Source organism: Myxocyprinus asiaticus, chromosome 47 (genome assembly GCF_019703515.2).
Source record: "Myxocyprinus asiaticus isolate MX2 ecotype Aquarium Trade chromosome 47, UBuf_Myxa_2, whole genome shotgun sequence".
In the NCBI taxonomy this organism is placed as follows: Eukaryota; Metazoa; Chordata; class Actinopteri; order Cypriniformes; family Catostomidae; genus Myxocyprinus; species Myxocyprinus asiaticus.
In genome coordinates, this window is record NC_059390.1 from 4,478,832 (window position 1) to 4,498,169 (window position 19,338).

At 38.0% G+C, this 19,338-nt stretch overlaps 2 protein-coding genes and 1 pseudogene across 4 annotated transcripts in view; 1 reads left to right on the forward strand and 2 right to left on the reverse strand.

The window, feature by feature from the left end:
* Positions 1-3,449: 3,449 nt before the first annotated feature.
* Positions 3,450-11,753, reverse strand: LOC127436569 (ankyrin repeat and SOCS box protein 15-like; annotated as a pseudogene).
* Positions 11,754-15,221: 3,468 nt separating this feature from the next.
* ndufa5 (NADH:ubiquinone oxidoreductase subunit A5) lies at positions 15,222-16,576 on the forward strand. Its single transcript, XM_051691025.1, has 5 exons — positions 15,222-15,282; positions 15,734-15,778; positions 15,978-16,094; positions 16,191-16,256; positions 16,405-16,576. The coding sequence occupies exons 1-5, from the start codon at positions 15,262-15,264 to the stop codon at positions 16,504-16,506; spliced, it is 351 nt and encodes a 116-aa protein (XP_051546985.1). The 5' UTR covers positions 15,222-15,261; the 3' UTR covers positions 16,507-16,576.
* Positions 16,577-17,470: 894 nt separating this feature from the next.
* Positions 17,471-19,338, reverse strand: part of LOC127436897 (receptor-type tyrosine-protein phosphatase zeta-like) — a 51,606-nt gene continuing 49,738 nt past the window's right edge. For all 3 annotated transcript variants that reach the window (XM_051691388.1, XM_051691390.1, XM_051691389.1), the window contains 3 exons: positions 18,795-18,937; positions 18,467-18,602; positions 17,471-18,362 (listed from right to left, as the gene is read on the reverse strand). In XM_051691388.1, the coding sequence (XP_051547348.1) occupies positions 18,228-18,362; positions 18,467-18,602; positions 18,795-18,937 (414 nt within the window). In that variant the 3' untranslated portion in view covers positions 17,471-18,227. The remainder of the gene's footprint in view (positions 18,363-18,466; positions 18,603-18,794; positions 18,938-19,338) is intronic.

The following is a 19,338-nucleotide window of genomic DNA, read 5'->3' on the forward strand; positions in this document are numbered from 1 at the left end:
GTGAGGCTTGATCTGTTTATGACAGGAACACAATGTGAACTGTAACACTGGAGCTGCCGACTGGCGTTGACAGAGCAAGAATGTTGTTGCTTTGATAACAAGGGTCTCTAGCAACATCAGCTTCCATAAGATCTGTAAGTGCTGTTGGACCAGGGCCAAGATTGATGATGTTTCTCAATGTTTGAAATTGATGCCATTTTGCTATGGTTAAAGAAATAGTGTGACATTTTATAATAACTACCAATTATAAGAAAATATTACCAGAAATGTTTTGGCATGTGATAAATATTAAATGTCAGCAAGTGACTTTTCTGTAAAAACTGCATTGTCAAACTGTTTCAAGTTTAAGAAGTTTATATGCAGCATATATCTTTGCATACTGTAGACTATTAGGGTGAATCTCACTAAAAGTGTCAAGAACATTTCTAGGTCAAATTCCACAGGTGAAGATAATTTTTAGAATAAAGAATATGAGGCCTTGTTTCGTACATTTAAGTTTTTGACAACTACTGACTTCAGAAGCGATATAAGTGTGAGCGAGAAACAGATCAATATTTCTTTTTTTACAATAAATTCTCCTCCCTGTCAAGTAGGTGGCAATATGCCCAAAGAATGTGAATCACCAAAAACAAAAGAAGGACTTTTAGAAGAAAGCACTTAGGAAGTCTGTTTTAAAGTGGTGATTTATCATAAAAAAGGACATAAATATTGATCTGTTTCTCACCCACACCTATCATATCGCTTCTGAAGATATGGATTTAAAGGAATATTTCACCCAAAAATGAAAATTCTCTCATCATTTACTCACCCTTATGCAATCCTAGATGTGTATGACTTTCTTCTGCAGAACACAAATGAAGATTTTTAGATTCTCAGCACTTTTGGTCCATACAATGCAAGTGAATGGGTGCCAAAATAATTTTGACGCTCCAAAAAGCACATAAGGCAGCATAAAAGTAATCCATAAGACTCCAGTGGTTAAATTAATAGCTGTGTCTAGTTTCGAAAGGCTGCATCCTCAGTAGGTCGCATTTTTCAGCTGCATACGTTATGAGGCTGTCTCTTTTCAGAAAAGCGAGTTGGACATGCTGAATGCAGCCTTCGAATGCGACCTTTCATGGATGAATGAGGTGTATCATTCATGGGCACTCAAAACCTACAATTCTTTGCTTCAATGGAAATGAACATTTCGAAGTTGAAGTACCTCAGTAGATGGGTGCAGAGTATATAATATTTATAATTATAGTAATATTTAATTAAAATGATTATATTATAACTCTCCTAAAATTTACCTCATATACTCCCTTCCAGAGGGACTTTGTTCTCTTTTCACTCAAAGCGCTCACGCTTGGTGATGAGTGGCGTGCTGTCATAGCAACCATGATAAGTTCTGTGTCTGTTTGTCTTATGAAGGCTGTTTAAACAAGGCTTGTTTAGTATAGTGCTGCCTTCAAAGGACGCATCCTAGCTATCATGCAGCCTTTGAAACGAGACAGCTATGTTCTTCAGAAGCAATATGATAGGCGTGGTTGAGAAACACATCACTTTCACATTCTTCTTGTGTTTTTGGTGATGCACATTTTTTATGCATATCGCCCCCTACTGGGCCGGGAGAAGAATTTCTATCAAAAATTGACTTAAATATTGATCTGTTTCTCAACCAAACCTATCATAGCACTTCTGGAGATATTGATTAAACCACTGGAGTCATATGGATTACTCTTATGCTGGTTTTATGTGGTTTTTGGAATGTCAAAATTTTGGCACCCATTCACTTCCATTGAATGGACCTACAGAGCTGAGATATTCTTCTAAAAATCATAATTTGAGTTTTACAGAAGGAAGTCATACACATCTGGGATGGCATGAGGGTGAGTAAATGATGAGATTATTTTTATTTTTGGTAGAACTTTTCCTTTAATCGTTCTAAAATAAGCGTATTTTTCTTTATGCAATATCAGGGTAAAATGTGACCTGGGCGTGTTCTTGAAATGTTTTGTAAGACTCACCCATTAGCTTATGTAACTGATATCATCATGATATTAAAAACAAACCTTATTCATATTACCCAAAAATTTCACTGTTACAAAATAGTTTTAGTCAAGTAAAACAAATTAAAAACATAACTAAATAAGAGGAAGAAAACAGTAACTCATCCTTTACCTAGAATCTAGTGTTCTGCCATTTGACCATAAATATCATATTCTTTGTAGAGCAGGTAGTTCTTCAGTGCTGGGGGAAATGAACAGTGCTCATGAACTCTGGACTGTTCAGTCTTCTGAGTGTCATCTGCCTCCTGATGACCAATATGGCCAGGTGTTTCAGGGGCTGGGGGTTTCCTGGTGTCACACTGAGATGTTAAATAGCTAATGGTATAGTTCATCCAAAAATGAAAACTGAGACATTTTATTCATATTCACTGATCTTCGCTAATATAGGACGGATTAGCTGTAAAACTACAAATGCGATCTGGTCACATGCATTATTGACTTTTGGTATGGCATGTCTTCAGAAGACTTGGAATATAGTGCAAGAGGCATATGGACTACTTTCATGGAGTTTTGTCAGATGTGTTCACTATGAAATGTCGTACATTGGCTATAAAAACTTGGAACTTGTGTCCTCTTATACGTGTCATACTGCATAGTGTCTTATGGAGGATATCACAGATGTTGGGCCACTCCTGCCCCTCCAGATTACGTTGCAGGGCGGAGCAAATGTGCACGTGACTCACGTAATCCAGGAGAGTTTGGACTACCCGTCCCGCTAAATGTGCCATCCATACTAATGAACACACTAATGAACTCGAAAACTTTTGAACACAGAACAGAGTATATAATTTGACTGCAAACAAAAATATTGGCTTGACCAACCTTGTCTCATAGAATCATGTTACTATTCCTAAATTTTTTGCACAATGACTTTTACGTCGCTTGTTGTATGCATCACAGCACTTTTCTGGTGAAATGAACACTAGAGGCGCTACAACAATAAGTTGTATTCCCTTTCACACAAATCACGAGTAAAACGTCAGGGTTATCAGTTCATAATCACTTTTCACACAATGCAATCTTATGACATCTAACACATATTGTGCATTATTTGTAAGTTGATACATACATTTGCATTACATAACCAACAACATTGAAAGCTTGTTGAATATTGTTCAAATAATTACCATGCAAAGGACCGGGTACGAGTCCTGAAGAGCACACAAGTTGTCATAGGAGCCGGAAGTGTTATAGAAGCACCACAAAATGATGTAGATGCCTCAGCAATTGCCTTTTCCATGTCGCATTTTGCGCTATGACACTATTGGTTAGGTTTAGGTTAAAGGTTTAGGGTGGGGAGGTAGCTTTTATTGATTTGAAAGTTAATAGAGCACTAGCCTTCACCTTATCTGTTTGAGAGATCATTTAGCTCGCTTTTAGTGCCACACAGTGGAAATTTCACCTCTCGTATTTCCCAGCCCCGACTGCCACCAGGAGGCAGCGTAGAGGGTCCGGGTCCGTTTTCGCACCTGCTTTCAGAAGCATCTCGGTGCAGGTGATGTCTCCATTGCAGACAGCAATGTACAGTGGAGTTTTCCTCATGTCACCATTGTTTTCCTAGATATGGCAGCCTAGGATTGGGTTGACATCAAAGCCCTTCTCGATCAGCAGCTCTAGACAGTTGACGTGACCTCCTTCCGCTGCAGAATGAACTGGACTCATCCCAGACAGATGAATGGCTCTCTTAGTGGTGATAGGAATGAAGGTCCTCAGAGCCCTATGCAGGCAACATTTTAAGGGCATAAATGTAAGATATCATAATGTTAATTATACTACCTCCTAAGATAACTTCTTTCGACCAAAAACATAATTTTTAACAAACTGTGTTCAATAAAGGAATATCTGGTGGAAAACTACACTACCCATGATTCTGATGGAAAATATCTACCATTAAGAGAATTATGGCGAAAGCAGAGGTTAAAAGTCCTATGACACACTGCAATTAACGCAATCGATTCGATCTCCCTACATTCTCAAACTACTTTAAATTTGTACATTTGAATATTTTGCAATCAATTAAAATATATGTTTTTTAAACTTGTAATCAGCATCTAAAAATCAATAGTTTTATATATTTTTGATCATTTGTAATATGATTACATAATTTGCAATGCTTCATGGGATTGTAGTTCATTCCCTCATTAAAGGAGTTAATTGTAGCAGTCTTGTACCTTCATCTTTGTCTGATTTTCACATACTTTATTTTTTTCTTTAAATAAATTGTTTTAATGCTGTGACTCACCCAGGAGCTGGATGGTTTGGTTCATGGGTTAGAACTCTTTTATCAAGGATTTTCTGAAATCCCTATGAAACAAAAATGAATGGGAAAAATACTTTAGCAATCCAGACGGCTGAAAAAGTGTACTTTAGTGTGGCGGGACTATTTGCTGCCTATGTAGAATGTTCTAAATCTGTCACTTATGAGGATCCATGATGGTTACGATACTGCCTTCAAAAGCAGCTGCCTTTGTAGGCAGCGAGACTGCTCGCTAGGTTTTGGAACAAAGCTAGTATGTTTTCATTATGGCAAAGCTGTCTGGGAAGTATGGTGACACTGATTTGCTGTGTTCTCACAGGTAGTGCCCTTCATAGGCTGCGCAGTGAATAGAAAGTTGAGAGCAAAGGCTGGCTACGTTAGGACTGGCGCCGTGTCTTAAGAGGAGATCAATGCAGTCCAGGTTTCCAGAGCCTGCTGCGTCATGTAAGTGTCTCCATTGGAAGCTTGTGCTGTAACATCACCCCCTACAGGAGAGAGCAAGAGACATGACCCATTTTAGCAAAAAATTAGTAGGCATTCACAGAAGACTCTGTTTTAAATTTAAACTAGGAGGTGCACAAAGGAATCATTCACAAATAGGAATGAGTATTAAGAAAGTCAATAAGATCAAATTTGATTTCATGTTAATTCTAATTGCTTTTAACTTTCTCCAGAGTGTTTTTCGGATCTAAATCTATAAATTTCATCCTTACACTTGACTCTTGGTCAGCTTGGTCACACGACTTACTATTTTGGATGAGGATAGCCAGTATATCAGGGTGGCCGTACTCTGTGTCGCTGCCCAGTGGTGTGACGCCATGCCCGTCACGATCCATGACTTTTCTGCCGTGCCTCAGCAACAGCATAAGGATGTTTACACAACCCACCATAGCGGCCTCATGGGTGGCCGTCCACTTCTTCAAACACACCTGCTCTACGAAAGCTCCTGCCATAATGAGTGTGTGAAACATGTCATACGAGCCTATCCTTACAACTTTAAAGGGAAACGGAGGATTAGATTTAACTACACAGCCTGATGCCTAGAATATTTAATTTAAGCAAAAACAGAAAAAATGTTGATGATTTAAGACAGATTTTCTGAATTACTTAGGCTACTATATGCTAATACTTAAAAATCATTTTATAGCCTACTTTCATGCACTAGACAATGAGATCTTTTTTTATGATTTATTCAATGTTGTTTAAATTATGAGTGTACTTAAAATGAACTTTAAACTTGGGGTTTAGTCTTTGTAATGGTCAGGAAATTGGGGGTCGAGTCAGAGGCATTTTACTCGTACTATTTTTGCCGTATATAGAGTAGTAAGGTAGTATGCCATTCCAAACATATTTTACCCCAAAATCAAAATCAAATTAAGAAATTCTATTTTTCAAAAAAAATAAAACATTAAATTATCCCTATTTTTGAGACTTTTTGAGACCCCCCTCCCCCCATTCTCAGTAGGCAATTGTAATATTAATAAAATCTCAATTTAAAAAAATACAATAAAAATAGAAATGTATTATTTAAATTGTAAAGTACATTTTCAAGAATTCTCTGTTGACCTCTCTCATCAACAAGGCATTTCCATCCGCAGAACTGCCGCTCTCTGGATGTTTTTTTTTTGTTTTTGGCACCATTCGGAGTAAATTCTAGAGACTGTTGTGTGTGAAAATCCCAGGAGATCAGCAGTTACAGAAATACTCAAACCAGCCCGTCTGGCACCAACAATCATCTAGTTTGTGACATGAGGAGTTACCTAGCTAATGGTGCGATGATGTACAGCTGTTAGTCTTCCCGTTAGAACTATGCTGAGCTTACATTTCTGTGGACAGAAATGCCTTGATGAAAGAGGTCAACAATACAATTGTGGTGAGAAGAATATCATCTCAGAATGCTGTTCTGAGATGCGGGTTGGAGCTGTTTTGGCAGCAAAAGGGGGACCTACACAATATTAGGCAGGTGGTTTTTAATGTTGTGTCTGATCAGAGTATATGTCTAAGAACAGTGCATTTATGTTAAAGAGGAAAAGGTTTTTATTTTTAACAATATAGCTTTGTAAGGGAGGATTGTTGTCAATATCTGTAAAATATACTTGTGTCACATGCTTTTGATTTAAAGTTTGAGATTTATATTGTAGGATTTTGTATTATGATGCATAAGGTTTTTAACACATTGTCACCTGCCCTAGAACAACAGTTGAAATCTGGCACATGTCTATCACAGAGTAATGTTGTGTACTATTGATAAATAAATACAAGTTTCTGAGTATATATCACATCAAAGTCAATCCTCCACCTTACTGAATAAAGTTTGTGCTGCATAAGTCATTCACCCCATCTGTGGGAGATGCTGACATTAAAAGAAGCACCAAAATCTTAGGTTCACCTTCTTTTTCTTTTTGTTTGCGAGAAGCTCAGTGACAAGGATTTATCAGCATGAGCTTGCGTTATTTAAAAAGTCTAAACCCCACTCAGACCTCATGAAAATTTGTTTTAGGACCTCAAAGTTTGATTTTATTTAGTTAGAGAACTCTCTTGAATAGGTGTGTCGCTGCCTCAGAATAATTCTGAGCTACTGAACTAAAGATTCCCATAAAACTTGCTATTGATTCTGTAGCTAAGTGTGGAGGACATCTGCACTGAAACCAGTGGAGTTTGAGTCCCAGCTAAGACACAAGTATTGGGGCGATTAACCTTGTCTTCAGAACAAAAAACAAAAAAACATGTGACTCATAGAACATCATTGATTGAGGGCCAGTTAGAAGCTTCATGTCCTGGGTATTGGAGAGGTAGAGATGCAAATGCCATTTAGGAAGATGTAAATGCTGATAAGTTTTTTTATTTTTTAATTAAGGAATGTGACCTGTAGAACTAACTATGTCAGCATTGCTAGCTTGGCTGGTAGCTCAGTGTGGAAGAAGTTAACCTTGTGAGCAGTAAGGCAGTGGTTCAAGTCTTGGCTCAGATTAGTAAAGCTTTCTTATGCTTATCGCAACCTCAGAATTATTTAAAAGACTTGGGGGTCATAAAACAGGCGCTATTATAAGTCCTTAGTAGCTCAATGGGAAAGAACATAACCTTCAGATTGGATAAGTTTGGCTTCAAGCCCCATTCATGACATGAAATTATGCTCATTTTATAATTTTATGAAGAATTATGAGGATTTGGGCTCAGATAACACCAGAACAAGCGAGCATTTGGTAGCTCACTTTAGAAGAGCATAGCCATCAGCCCAGAGAAGTCTGGGTTCAAAGCCTACTTAAAACCTAAACTTATGTTCATCTCAGCTTCAGAAGTGTTTTAAAGACTTGGGTTTCCTCAGAACTGGTACAACATGAGCTGTTGGCAGCTCAGTGTTGAAGAGCATGACTTTGGACCAGAAAAGTCTAGGTTCATGCCCTTTTCAAGAATTATGCTTGAGTTTATCTAATCTACAGAATCAATTAAAGAGATGTGATTACCGAATGAAGGTAGCTCACTTTGCAAGAACATGGCCTTTAAACCAGAAAAATCTAGGTTCAAATCCCATTTAAGACAACAAACTATACTCATGCATATCTCCTCTTCAAAAGACTTTTGGGGCCAAAAGAAAACAAGAAAATTGAGCAGTTGGTAGCTCAGTGTGGAAGAAGATGACCTTCAGACCACAGAAGTCTGGGTTCAAATCCCAGCTGTGATGCAAGATTCAGTTGGAAAGGAATGAGTTGTATTGTGCTCACCATTAGAATTGATTATATTTGGAAGGCCATCCATGTGTCAAAAAAGACTGCTTCCTTATGCATAACCCCTTGTATGGGACATCCAGGAACAGGGGGGAGCCACACTCAATCATCCCCCCCCTTCTTGATCAGGTTACACCCACCAGCCTTCACATACAGGACAGTCACCCAGGGTTCAACCCCTGAACCTCTTGGCTCAGTTTCAGTGCTCTTACCACTGAGCTACTTGAACCTGCACATTGAGGACACTTCTCCTGGGAGCTTTATCCAACGAATCTATGTCTGGTCTATGGAACAAAATGATTCACAAAATCCCACTACATTCCATTTACTGCACTGTCTGGGATTTGAACCCACATTCTCATTTTTGCTAGTGATTTGCTTTACCACTTAAGCTACAACAACACAGTAAACACTTCAGACAACAGTATGTAATTTGTCACATTTCAGTGTTGAAAACACTTTAGATCAACAAATGATCAAATAGTTTTCCAGCCATTGTCAAAATGACACTTGAGGGAATGATGTTCATGGTTTGCTCCTTGAATGGCTTGAACCAGCACTTTTTCTGGTAACCAGGGCCAGATTCACAAAAAAGTTCTTGAAAAAAAATTAAGAAACTTCTTAGGATAATTCCAAAAATAATTTGGAAATCAACTCCGATTCCGATTCCTGGTTTCGATTCCAGACTCATATTTTCAATATTTTTTTTTACTCTGAAAAAAAAAAGGGGAGGTAAAGTTAAATCTCATAATAAACAACTCACTACTAAGTTTTCTTTGCACTATTTATAATAGCATGAATGATATTTACTATTAATAGGTCCATTCTAAAATTAAATCAGGGTGTATATGCTAGGGATGGGCACGAGTAATTGGGTACTTGGACGTGGCAGCAATGATCGATCATGAAAGTGATGATCGATGGTGATAATACGCGATGTGACTTTTCACTTAATTCGAAATTCAGTGACAATTACCTGACAACTAAACACAAACATGTCAAAGAGGGAGCTTATTTTTAATTTTGAGATTGATTACGTTGTGATTTTGAGGGGTACATTGATTGTCAGAGACATCTCATAGCAACCAAACTGATATACGACGCTGCAATGCTATCCTTATGATAATCAAAAGAGAGTGTAATTAACCGTGTTTTGAACATCCTGTTAAGCCAACCGCGATTTGAAATAGAAGGTTCAGACAGTCACTAAAAAAACTGGTGCGCGCTTACTAAGATTACTATGGTAACCTGAAGGAAGAACAGACAGACGTGCGTTGTGCACTTTCTTTCATTGAGTTGGGCAGCGAAACTTCACATAATGACAAAATATGATGCATTATATTTTGATTATGCAATCTTTTGTGCATTTTGTACAGATTATTTTATAACAGCCTATAAAAATTAATAGAAGATACACTGGAACAACAAGACGCAATTCAGCAGCCAAATAACATGTTTGTCAGACATGTTATTATATATACAGTTCTGTACATGTCATTGCCCCTTGAGTACTCAACGAGTAGACGTCTGGTAGATGGCGCTCTAGCCTGCAAAATGGTGTTCATAAGCAACTGAGTCACATTTAGGGTGCTCCGTTCAGGGGCCACACATGCAGGTTCCACAGCTTGGGCTGAGGATGCCAGATTGAGCCCTGCACTTGAGAGAGGAGATCCCTCATGGAGGGCAATCCAGAATCTTTATCATTTCTGGAAACCAGGACTGATTGGGCCACTTCGGCGCAACGATAGAATCGTTTCCATGTCCTCTCAGACTTTGCATATTACAGAGTGAAGGAGGCACATCGGGGGAAACACATATTTGCATTTTGCAGGCCATTTGTAGGCCATTGCATCCACTCCTAAAGGAGCTTGAGACATGGAGTACCAGAGGGGACAGTGGACGTTCTCCGGAGGCAAATAGATCGATCTCCACTTTGCAGAATATTTCCCAAATCCTGTCTGAGGATGAAGTCTCCATTCGCTTGACATCGCTCCTTGGCGTGACAATAGGTCCACACCATAATTCAGACGGCCTGGGACATATGTCGCCCGCAAGGAGAGGAGATGACGCTCGCTCCACAGGAGGCGACGACGCGTCAGTCTCATCATTGGCAGGGAACGAATTCCACCTTGGTGGTTTATGTATGCACAACTGTCGCATTGTCTGATCGAATCAGAACATGATAATTTGCTATTTCAGACTGAAAAGCCTTCAAGGCTAGGAAAACAACTGACAGTTCCAGGCGGTTGATGCGCCACGCCCTCTTCGCACCTGTCCAGGTGCCGAAAGCCGGGCATCCGTCGCACACCGCCCCCCCCAACCTGTGTTGGAACTGTCCATGGTCACCACTTTCCACTAGAAAATCTGCTCCAGCATGACACCTTGCTGGTAGAAGTCACGAGCTGTCCAATGTGCTAGAGCATCTAGACAGCGGTGAGATATAGTGATGGGCATGTGCCCTTGGGGCCAGGCATGCCATGGCACATGGCGCTTGAGTCAACACTGAAGAGGTCTCATGTGTAAAAGACCTAATAAAATGCCGCCGGATGCCGCCGCTGAAACAGCTTCAGTGGAAGTGTTCTCCCCAGTTTGAACTGAGACAGACACTGGAGAATGGCCTGAATGTGCTCGCTTGTGAGATGCGTGCGCTCGCTTATGGAGTCGAGATTCCCAAAAAGGAAATTTATGGGGGAGCGCATGCTCTTTGCCCAGTTGACATTGAGTCCCACGGTGTTCAGGTGTTGGCATAATAGATCCTCCGATTGGGCCAGTAACAGCCAATTGTCGAGGTAGTTCAAAATGCGCACGCTGCTCAGTTTCAGAGGGGCGAGTGCCGCATTAATGCACTTTGTGAACGTGCGAGGAGCTAGGGACAGACCATAGGTTATTACAGTTCTAAACAATCTCTATCGCGTTTTCTGTGAAGAGACTGTGAATTTTCCTGCACACCGCACCATCACAGCCCATTTATAATAGGACTGTGGATGACAGGACACCATTGGTGAAATATTACCCTTTTGGCATTCCATATTGGAGCGTGTTGCATTGCAGTTCTAAACAATCCCCTATCATGCTTCTGCGAGGAGATTGTGAATTTTCTGCACACCCCACCATCACACCACACTTTTTAATGGGACTGTGGATGATAGGACACCATTGGTGAAATATGACCCTTTTGGCATTCCATGTGTCTACAACTCATGCAATGAGTGCTTTGCACTTTTGTGAGAACGTTCTTATTGAACGCAATTCACAGAAACAAAATTTTGAGTAACATCCCGTCCCAGAGGAAGGATAAGAAAATAATTAGGATGTCACAGACCACATAGGGCAGTGATAGCATTCAATACACACCTCAAGTGTGATAAGTAATAATTAATTTCCCTACTTAGTGACTTCGGGAGGGAAGATTAACATCAAACTGAGAGCAAAGTGGCCGGCGTACGAATTGAATCATGCAGCCGTGTCTGACCGTCTTTACAACTCAGTTGGACACGGCCGTGTGGGCCCGCCCCTCATCCACGGAGCGGGATAACGGGCGCATCAGCTTGCTCGCTAGATGAGACTGAGCACCACTCATTTTAGGAGGGAATCACTCGACAACACTGGACCATTCGCAGTCTCTGATGCTGCGAGGGATATGGCATCATCTTCATCGTCAGAACCGACAAACGTAACGAGGTCCCGCAGTCCAACAGAGGACCGGAGCTCGTCACGCATATAACATATAGGTGAAGCCACTTCAAGAGAAGATCGAGGGGCTCGCAGGGCTTGCGCCAACACGAGATCCACCTCTGATTCATCTAGCTCAACCTGATGGCCCCGCTGTGCCCCCTTGGCGAAGTTGTGGAGGGCTTCTAGGCGATAGATGAATCAATGACTTGAAGGAAGAAAACACCATTCCTCAGAATTTGTGTGCCTTATACCAGACAGCTTCGTGCCAAAGGGCGGGGCTTAAACACCATAGCCAATTTTAGAATTGCTGTTATTGTAGTAAGGTTTCAACTAGGTCCTATAGAAGGACACTCCCCATAGCATCAGCTTCCTGACGCAATGTCAAGTGTACTGAGTCGTAAGGGAACTTGTTACAGGACCTACAACAAATTTTAATAAGCAACACTGTCCTTCTGTCTGTAGGACAACTAAATAAATGTATGAATAAAATAAAATTATAAGATAATGACATGAAATAACGAGTGGCAATTATTTAATATTTATTAAGAGACATAAAACTAGTGTATCTATGTAAGAAATCGGTTGCAATTATACAAATTAGCGATCGTTATACAAAAGTTTTTGACTGCAGGATGGTTCGATTGACCAATGTAATGATCACTTCGATTTGTCCTAACATTAGGGTCAATAAACATGTCATCATGTGTTTGATCTGTGCACCGGCGTCCACTCAGAAAGATTAACTGTGATGATTTGATTTTCTGTAAATGAATGTAGGTTAACAAACAAACCTTTTAGGAGCCAAAGTACGCACGCACACACACAAAACATTTCAGCATTAATGACTCTAAACAGTATAATACCCTTTATCAGAACACTGTTGTTTTACAGAGTGACACTTCACATAAAAGTTTAAATCACTGCAGAGTTTCTCATTTTATACCTGATTTAAATAGTAACATTCTTCCTGTGTCGCTTAGTGTCAAAGAAATAGTATGAGCCGATTGAAAGGCACAATAAGGTTCTAAAATGGGTGGGGCTTCGTGGACCGGAAATTGTCTCTAATTGGTCAAGTACGGCCAGTCGAATTAATAATTAAAAATTTTAAAATCTTCATTGTGTATTTTCAATAAAATCTCCATAAAGGTTTCTCAAAACTTTGTTATTCGGATATAAATAAAATGATAATAATACAAATATATGGATTCAGAACGACGAACGACGCCCTCCTGCGGTGATTTGTCCACATTACACTGCAGTCGATTCAATTACCTTTGGTTACTTGAGCGAATTATTATGATGCAGCTATTTTCTGCAGCTATTTATTTAACCATATTTTTAAACTAAATAAATGTTTAATAAACGCTATTATTATAATCACAAAATTATATATATATAAAAATATATATATATTTAATTAATCTGGTGAGAACTAAACTGAACGGCGCCCTCATGTGGTGATTTGTCTGTATTACACTGCTACAAGTGAAGTCAAAGGAAATTAACTAAACGTCGCCCTCCTGTGGCAAGAAGAGTGAATCACACAACCGCGGCACAGCCAGTTAAACTTTTTTGTTTTGTCAGTGAAATTGTAATTATATATATATATATATATATATATATATATATATATATATATATATATATATATATATATATATTTGTATTGACTTACAGTTAGACAGTTAATCATATACAGGGTTGGGGAGTAGCGGGATACATGTAACGGGATTACATATTTAAAATATAAAATATAAGTAACTGTACTCCACTACAGTTTCAGTTTAAACAGTTGGTAATCAGAATACAGTTACATTCAAAAAGTATTGTGATTACTGAAGAGATTACTTTGCATTTTACTGTCATTTGTTTCATTTAATATTTAGACTATTCAGTTGGAAAACATTTATCCGTATAAATGATGCGATCTGGGGAAGTTTGAACAGCGGTGAAACAATTTCATAAGATGAATTACATTCATAGGAGCAGACAGGATGCTTTTACACTGTTATGAGTGAAAAGGTGGATATGACGTCATTGAGGAAAAGATGTGTTTGTGTACACTCTGTGGGGGTTTGAAGTGGAGCAGCATAAATAGTTAACTTTGTGTTACTTTAGCTAGTTATGAATATTTAACTTTATGCTAAGCTAAAATGCTTTTTCTATCCCTTTTACATGCACGTTACCCGCCATGCATGATTACGTTTTTTTTAAATCAAGAAAATCCATGTTTGATCATACATATTTAAAAAAAAAATAAATAAAAAAAATCACTAGAAAGATATAAGGGCAAAGATATAGCTTACTGCAAAAATCTTATTCTTGATTTTTTTTTTTTTTTATTGTTTTCCTATAAAAAAATAAAATAATAATAATAATAAAAATGGGTTAAACAAGATAAATTTACTTAACGGACAACTAAAATATTTAGGATTTTTTTCAGAAAATGTATTTTAATATATGTGTGTTTTGTCTTACTGTACTTGCATATGTTTTTTTCACTTGTTATTAACTTGTTTATAGTTAAATAAGTGAAAAAAATAAAATCTACCAGTGCTGAAGAAGTAATCCAAAGTATTTAGAATACGTTACTGACCTTGAGTAATCTAACAGAATACGTTACAAATTACATTTTACAGCATGTATTCTGTAATCCATTTCAAAAGTAACCCTCCCAACCCTGCTCATAGACTACTCTGTCAAATGACCTCTATTGAAAAACCTCTATTCCAGGACAATTAATTTCGAAATAATACATTCTTGAGTGAGAAAAAGAGAGAGCTGAGAAAGTTGAGTGAGAGCTTTTTGATAAAGCCAATCATGTAACGCAGGAAAATAACATGCATGATAAAATAAATTATTATTGTTATTTTTCTATATGTGTATATTATTTTTAATGGTTGTGTAATTTTATGGTACATCTGTAACCCTAGGGGAAAATGTGTATTAGAGAAGTTAATCTACTTCTTCTATAGTAATAATAATAATAATTATATATTTTTTATTCGTTGTATGGATCATATCACTCCTGATATGCATGATTTTGTTCTATTCTGATTTGTTAAAATAAATACATGCCTAGTTTCAGAGAAACTTAACTGCCCTCTTGTGGTAACTTGATGTATTACACTGTGGCAACTTATTCTATGGCAGTTTCTTTTAGATCACTCCAAAAAACAAAAAAACAAAGTGCAGTATCTATATACTACAGAAATAGTAATGCTATTCCGAACATACTCGTATTATGTATTACATTTTTATTTCTATTTTTTCATTCCTGGTATGAATTTGTTACCTGAACGACGCCCCCCTGTGGTGATTATCGTGAATTTCACTGCTGCGACCAATATCACAAAAATCCATCTTTTCTTTTACAAACATTTCCTTCTTTCTTCGACTGAAATATGACAAATCCAGAACTATTCTTACAAGGCTATTTTTATTTCTTACGTAATGTGTAAGGCGTATAAGTTAGAGAGAGAGAGAAAAAAAGACTACAAAATGCGTCATACTCAAGCGACGGAAGTTACGTCACTCAATTACAGCGAGAGAAATGGCTGGTTTGATCAAGAAGGTACGTGCGGAGGTCACGGATATATTTTTATATGATCGCTGATATTCTTGCAGAAATTATGCACGCCACTAAAATACTGTAGAGTTTTAAAACGTTTCTCTACGCTTGTATTTCGCGTTTACATGTATTTAAATGCAGTCATCGTGTTGTTTTGGTTGCTATTGTGTTGTAAGGTTACGATGACTAATGCATAAAGGTCTAAATTCATAATCGTCCTGCTGTCAATTCATTTACAATGATATAAATAATTTGTTTGATCATTTCATATCTATTTGGAGCTTTACATTTCATAAATGCACGCTCTGCATGCATGCTTTGTACGGGATGAGGTGTGCGGGTCAAATGTTTAATGTCATTGCTGCATACTTTGTTTTGACGATTTAGTTAGATAATACCTTTCATATATATGAGCATGCATAATGTGTACGTTTTTTGTTTTGCTTTTGTTTAGACAACAGGATTGGTTGGACTTGCTGTCTCCCACAATCCACATGAGGTGAGGGTCAATATTATTTTATTTATTTGCTTGTCGCTATTTTGTATCAGTAGATTAATTTATTTGCAGATACAAACTTGTTTTTAAGTTGATTTTCATTGCATTGCGTAATTATTGTCGAATGAGATATGTCCCTGAAATAAATTGACATTTGTGGTATTTAATTTTCTTTACATTTTATTTCCCCTCCTCCTTAAAGCGCCTTCGGATTCTCTACGCAAAGATCCTGGGCAGTCTTCAGACAATGCCTCAGGATGCTGCCTACAGAAAATATACTGAACAACTTGTCAATGAGAGATTCAATCATGTCAAATCTGTAAGAAATCTCCATCATAATGCTGCATGCACTCCAAACCCCATTCAAATCTAATAAGTGTATATATTTGTATTTATGTCACTTTGTTCTGTATAGGAGCCTGATGTAGAAAAGCTTGAAAAGAAAATCAACAGTGGACAGATAGAGGAGGTCATTGCGCAGGTGAGAAAACATTAATCCCAAAACTTCTGGAACATTACTGTAATTGACAATAACCGAGTGAGTTTATGGAAAATGAGTTCTCTGTAGGAAACATTTGAACTGTGTGCTATAATTCAGCCAGGATTCTGTCCGTCTCATGCCGTTACAGGCTGAAGCAGAGCTGTCATTGTCCAGGAAGATGACCGAATGGAAACCATGGGAACCGCTTGTAGAGGAAGCGCCAGCGAACCAGTGGAAGTGGCCAATCTGAAGTCCTCGTGGTGTTCATGTAGATTTATATTATATTTATATCAAGAAATGAATAAAAACTGTCAATTTAAGTTGTGCGTTTGGGTTTTTTTGAACAGCTGCTGCTTAAATCTTATAAAAGATGTGAAATATCTCTTGTGTACATGATTATAAAGGACTTGAGAAACAATTGAAAATGCGTTTGCTCTGCAAAGGTTGATTTGAGAAGACAAGTTCTTTTCTTACACCAAGGGAGCAGTGGTGGCTCAGCAGATAAGGCTCTGGGTTACTGATCAGAAGGTCAGGGGTTCAAGCCCCAGTACTGCCAAGATGCCACTGTTGGGCCCCTGAGCAAGGCCCTTGACCCTATCCGCTCCAGGGGTGCCATATCATGGCTGACCCTACACTCTGACCCCAGCTTAGCTGGGATATGTGAAAAAATAAGAAAATTAGTAAGCTGGCAATAAACAGCTTTCCTTTATCAGTGTAAGGTCATAAACAGATTGTGAATAAACCGATCAACAAAAGTTGATTTTTGCTCATCACATTGATTTCACGTTGCATGTAAACACCCTTTACCGGTGTTCTTACCGGCTTATATAATGTAGGCTTACGCAAGTGTTGTGTGCATGCCATTGCACTGTTTGACATCAGAAGCAGAGTAACTTGATTAATTCAAATCTCATGTAAACACGGTTTTCTTGCTTTGTCAGATTTTGGGGCGTTATTGCTGTGCATGTAAACAGGCTTTACTATTAGCTCCATTGGAAAAATCCATTTCAAGCTGAACACCATGTATCTATAGAATGCAAATAAGGAAATATGACTAAAGCAAAATATTGAGTATTGTTTTTACATTGTTCTGCACATATGGTACAGTTAAGCAATTGTTTGGAAGTGACAAACAGTTTGAAATAAGACAAGAAATTAAGTAACATTGCTAAAGCTTTGCCTTGATACCACAGAGACGGTGAAAATCCAGTTAGTTTATTTTTATTTTTTTATTTATTTCCTGGTCTCTAAGTACGTCTTGTGTTAATGGCTAATGACAGAGCTAAAACAACAAAGTTTAAATAAAAAATGGAGATGAAAATCACTGAACAGATGGTATGAATTATGGAATCAAGACTCACCGGGGATCAAGAAGGATGCATTAAGATTTCCTGCCGCTCAATGAAGCGTTACAAACACGAAGTGTATGAGAATTGAAGTTGCTGCATGTATCGACTAAAATTATATATAAACACTCAATTGCTACCATAGTAAAAAAAAATAAAAAATACATAGCCATGTAAATGTATTGTATTTTGGTCTGTTGGTTTTTTACATGTTAGAATCGCACCTCTTTGTTCTGTGTCGGGGAGTGTGCTAAGAGTCGATATTACATTCAAGAATGTATTTTATATCTATTTTTAACCCTCAAAATAGATACAGTATGAAATCTTTTGCCCTGCTACATATAAATATTTCTTTAACAGTTATGTCAAATGAAACCTACAACATCACCAGCAATACAGCAGTCGCTGTTTTCCAAAAAGTAGAAATTTTGGCATTAGTTACAACAATATTATATGAAAGCATTTTAAGTACAAAGGTAACAAAAAGGCACAATTAAAAACAAATTATATCCTGTACCCACAAAGTCCATGAAGAGACCTAAGAAGGGTTTCAATACAAATCTACAGTATGTTCTCTTGATTCAAAGTACAATTCCTTGCATGAAAGGTGACTGTGTCTCTATAGCTACATGAGAGACTCGAGGCTTTCCGAGGCGCTGGCCGGGACGGTACCATTGTTTTCAGAGTAGTGAAGGGCCTTCTCATCCTCCTTGGTGCTCACCAAACTCAAGATCGATTTGTAGAGGAACTGATACTGTTCCTGGACGCACAGAAGAGATTCACATCATCATATCCAGACTTACAATAATCATGCACAAATCAACAAAACATTTGGTATTTAATACTGTATTACAGTCTTCTTACAATATCATTGAAAACTCCAGGCCTCATGAGGTTTATCATTCTTGCTGTCTGATAGACGTCCACATGGTTATCCTCCTCCAGCTGGTTAACCAGGGTGGTCAAAGCACAAAGTATACCTGCACCCGCTCCTCCAGACCTGTCCAGACACAGCGTAATGACACTTTATTCTGCATCAGTCACTGAGTCTTGGCGTCATACAGAAATAATCTGATTCACAGTCTCCTTCAGTCTCTGTGGACAGTTCTTGGCCAGAATAAGCTGCAAAGTGACTACTGATATCCTAATAATGTAAACAAAGAAAGTATTTGGACTTGAAATGAAAGACTACCCATCATGAATGATGACTGGTCCCTCTCGGCGGGAGCTTTCTTCTCTGATTACGTTGATGAGCTCAAAGCTGTTGCTGATGGGACTGTCAGGGTTCGGCCAGCGAGGGGCCTGATACTGCCGAACCTCCAGCACATAGTCATCCTGTTACAAACAGCCACAAAGATAATCAGATCTTCATATTTCTGTTATTCTTCTCAAACTTTTGTAAATTAGATGCAATGCACAGTACAAAGACCGCTTGCTCAAATATTAAAATCATCTGTAAAATGTTTTCGATTTTTCTCTCCAATTTTAAACATGAAAACGCATCCAGTTCCAATTCAACCCGGATGGGTTAATATAAGAAAACCTTTTTTTTTTAAAGGAGCATTACGGTTTTTGCAATGTGACATTATTTTCAAGACTACTAAGTTTTCCCCCAAACAGATTTTTTCTACATTTAAACAACATAAATTAAAGACAGTACAACAAATACTGCTATGTTTTATAAATACTTTACAATTAAAAAAAAAAAAAAAAAAAAAAAAGTTAGGGAGATTGAG

Excerpts from the sequence above, each read along its gene's own strand:
- ndufa5 (XM_051691025.1), top strand. The coding sequence starts at position 15,262 with ATGGCTGGTTTGATCAAGAAG. Across the intron at positions 15,283-15,733 it reads TGGCTGGTTTGATCAAGAAG|ACAACAGGATTGGTTGGACT; the intron begins GTACGTGCGGAG and ends GCTTTTGTTTAG. Across the intron at positions 16,095-16,190 it reads GATTCAATCATGTCAAATCT|GAGCCTGATGTAGAAAAGCT; the intron begins GTAAGAAATCTC and ends TGTTCTGTATAG.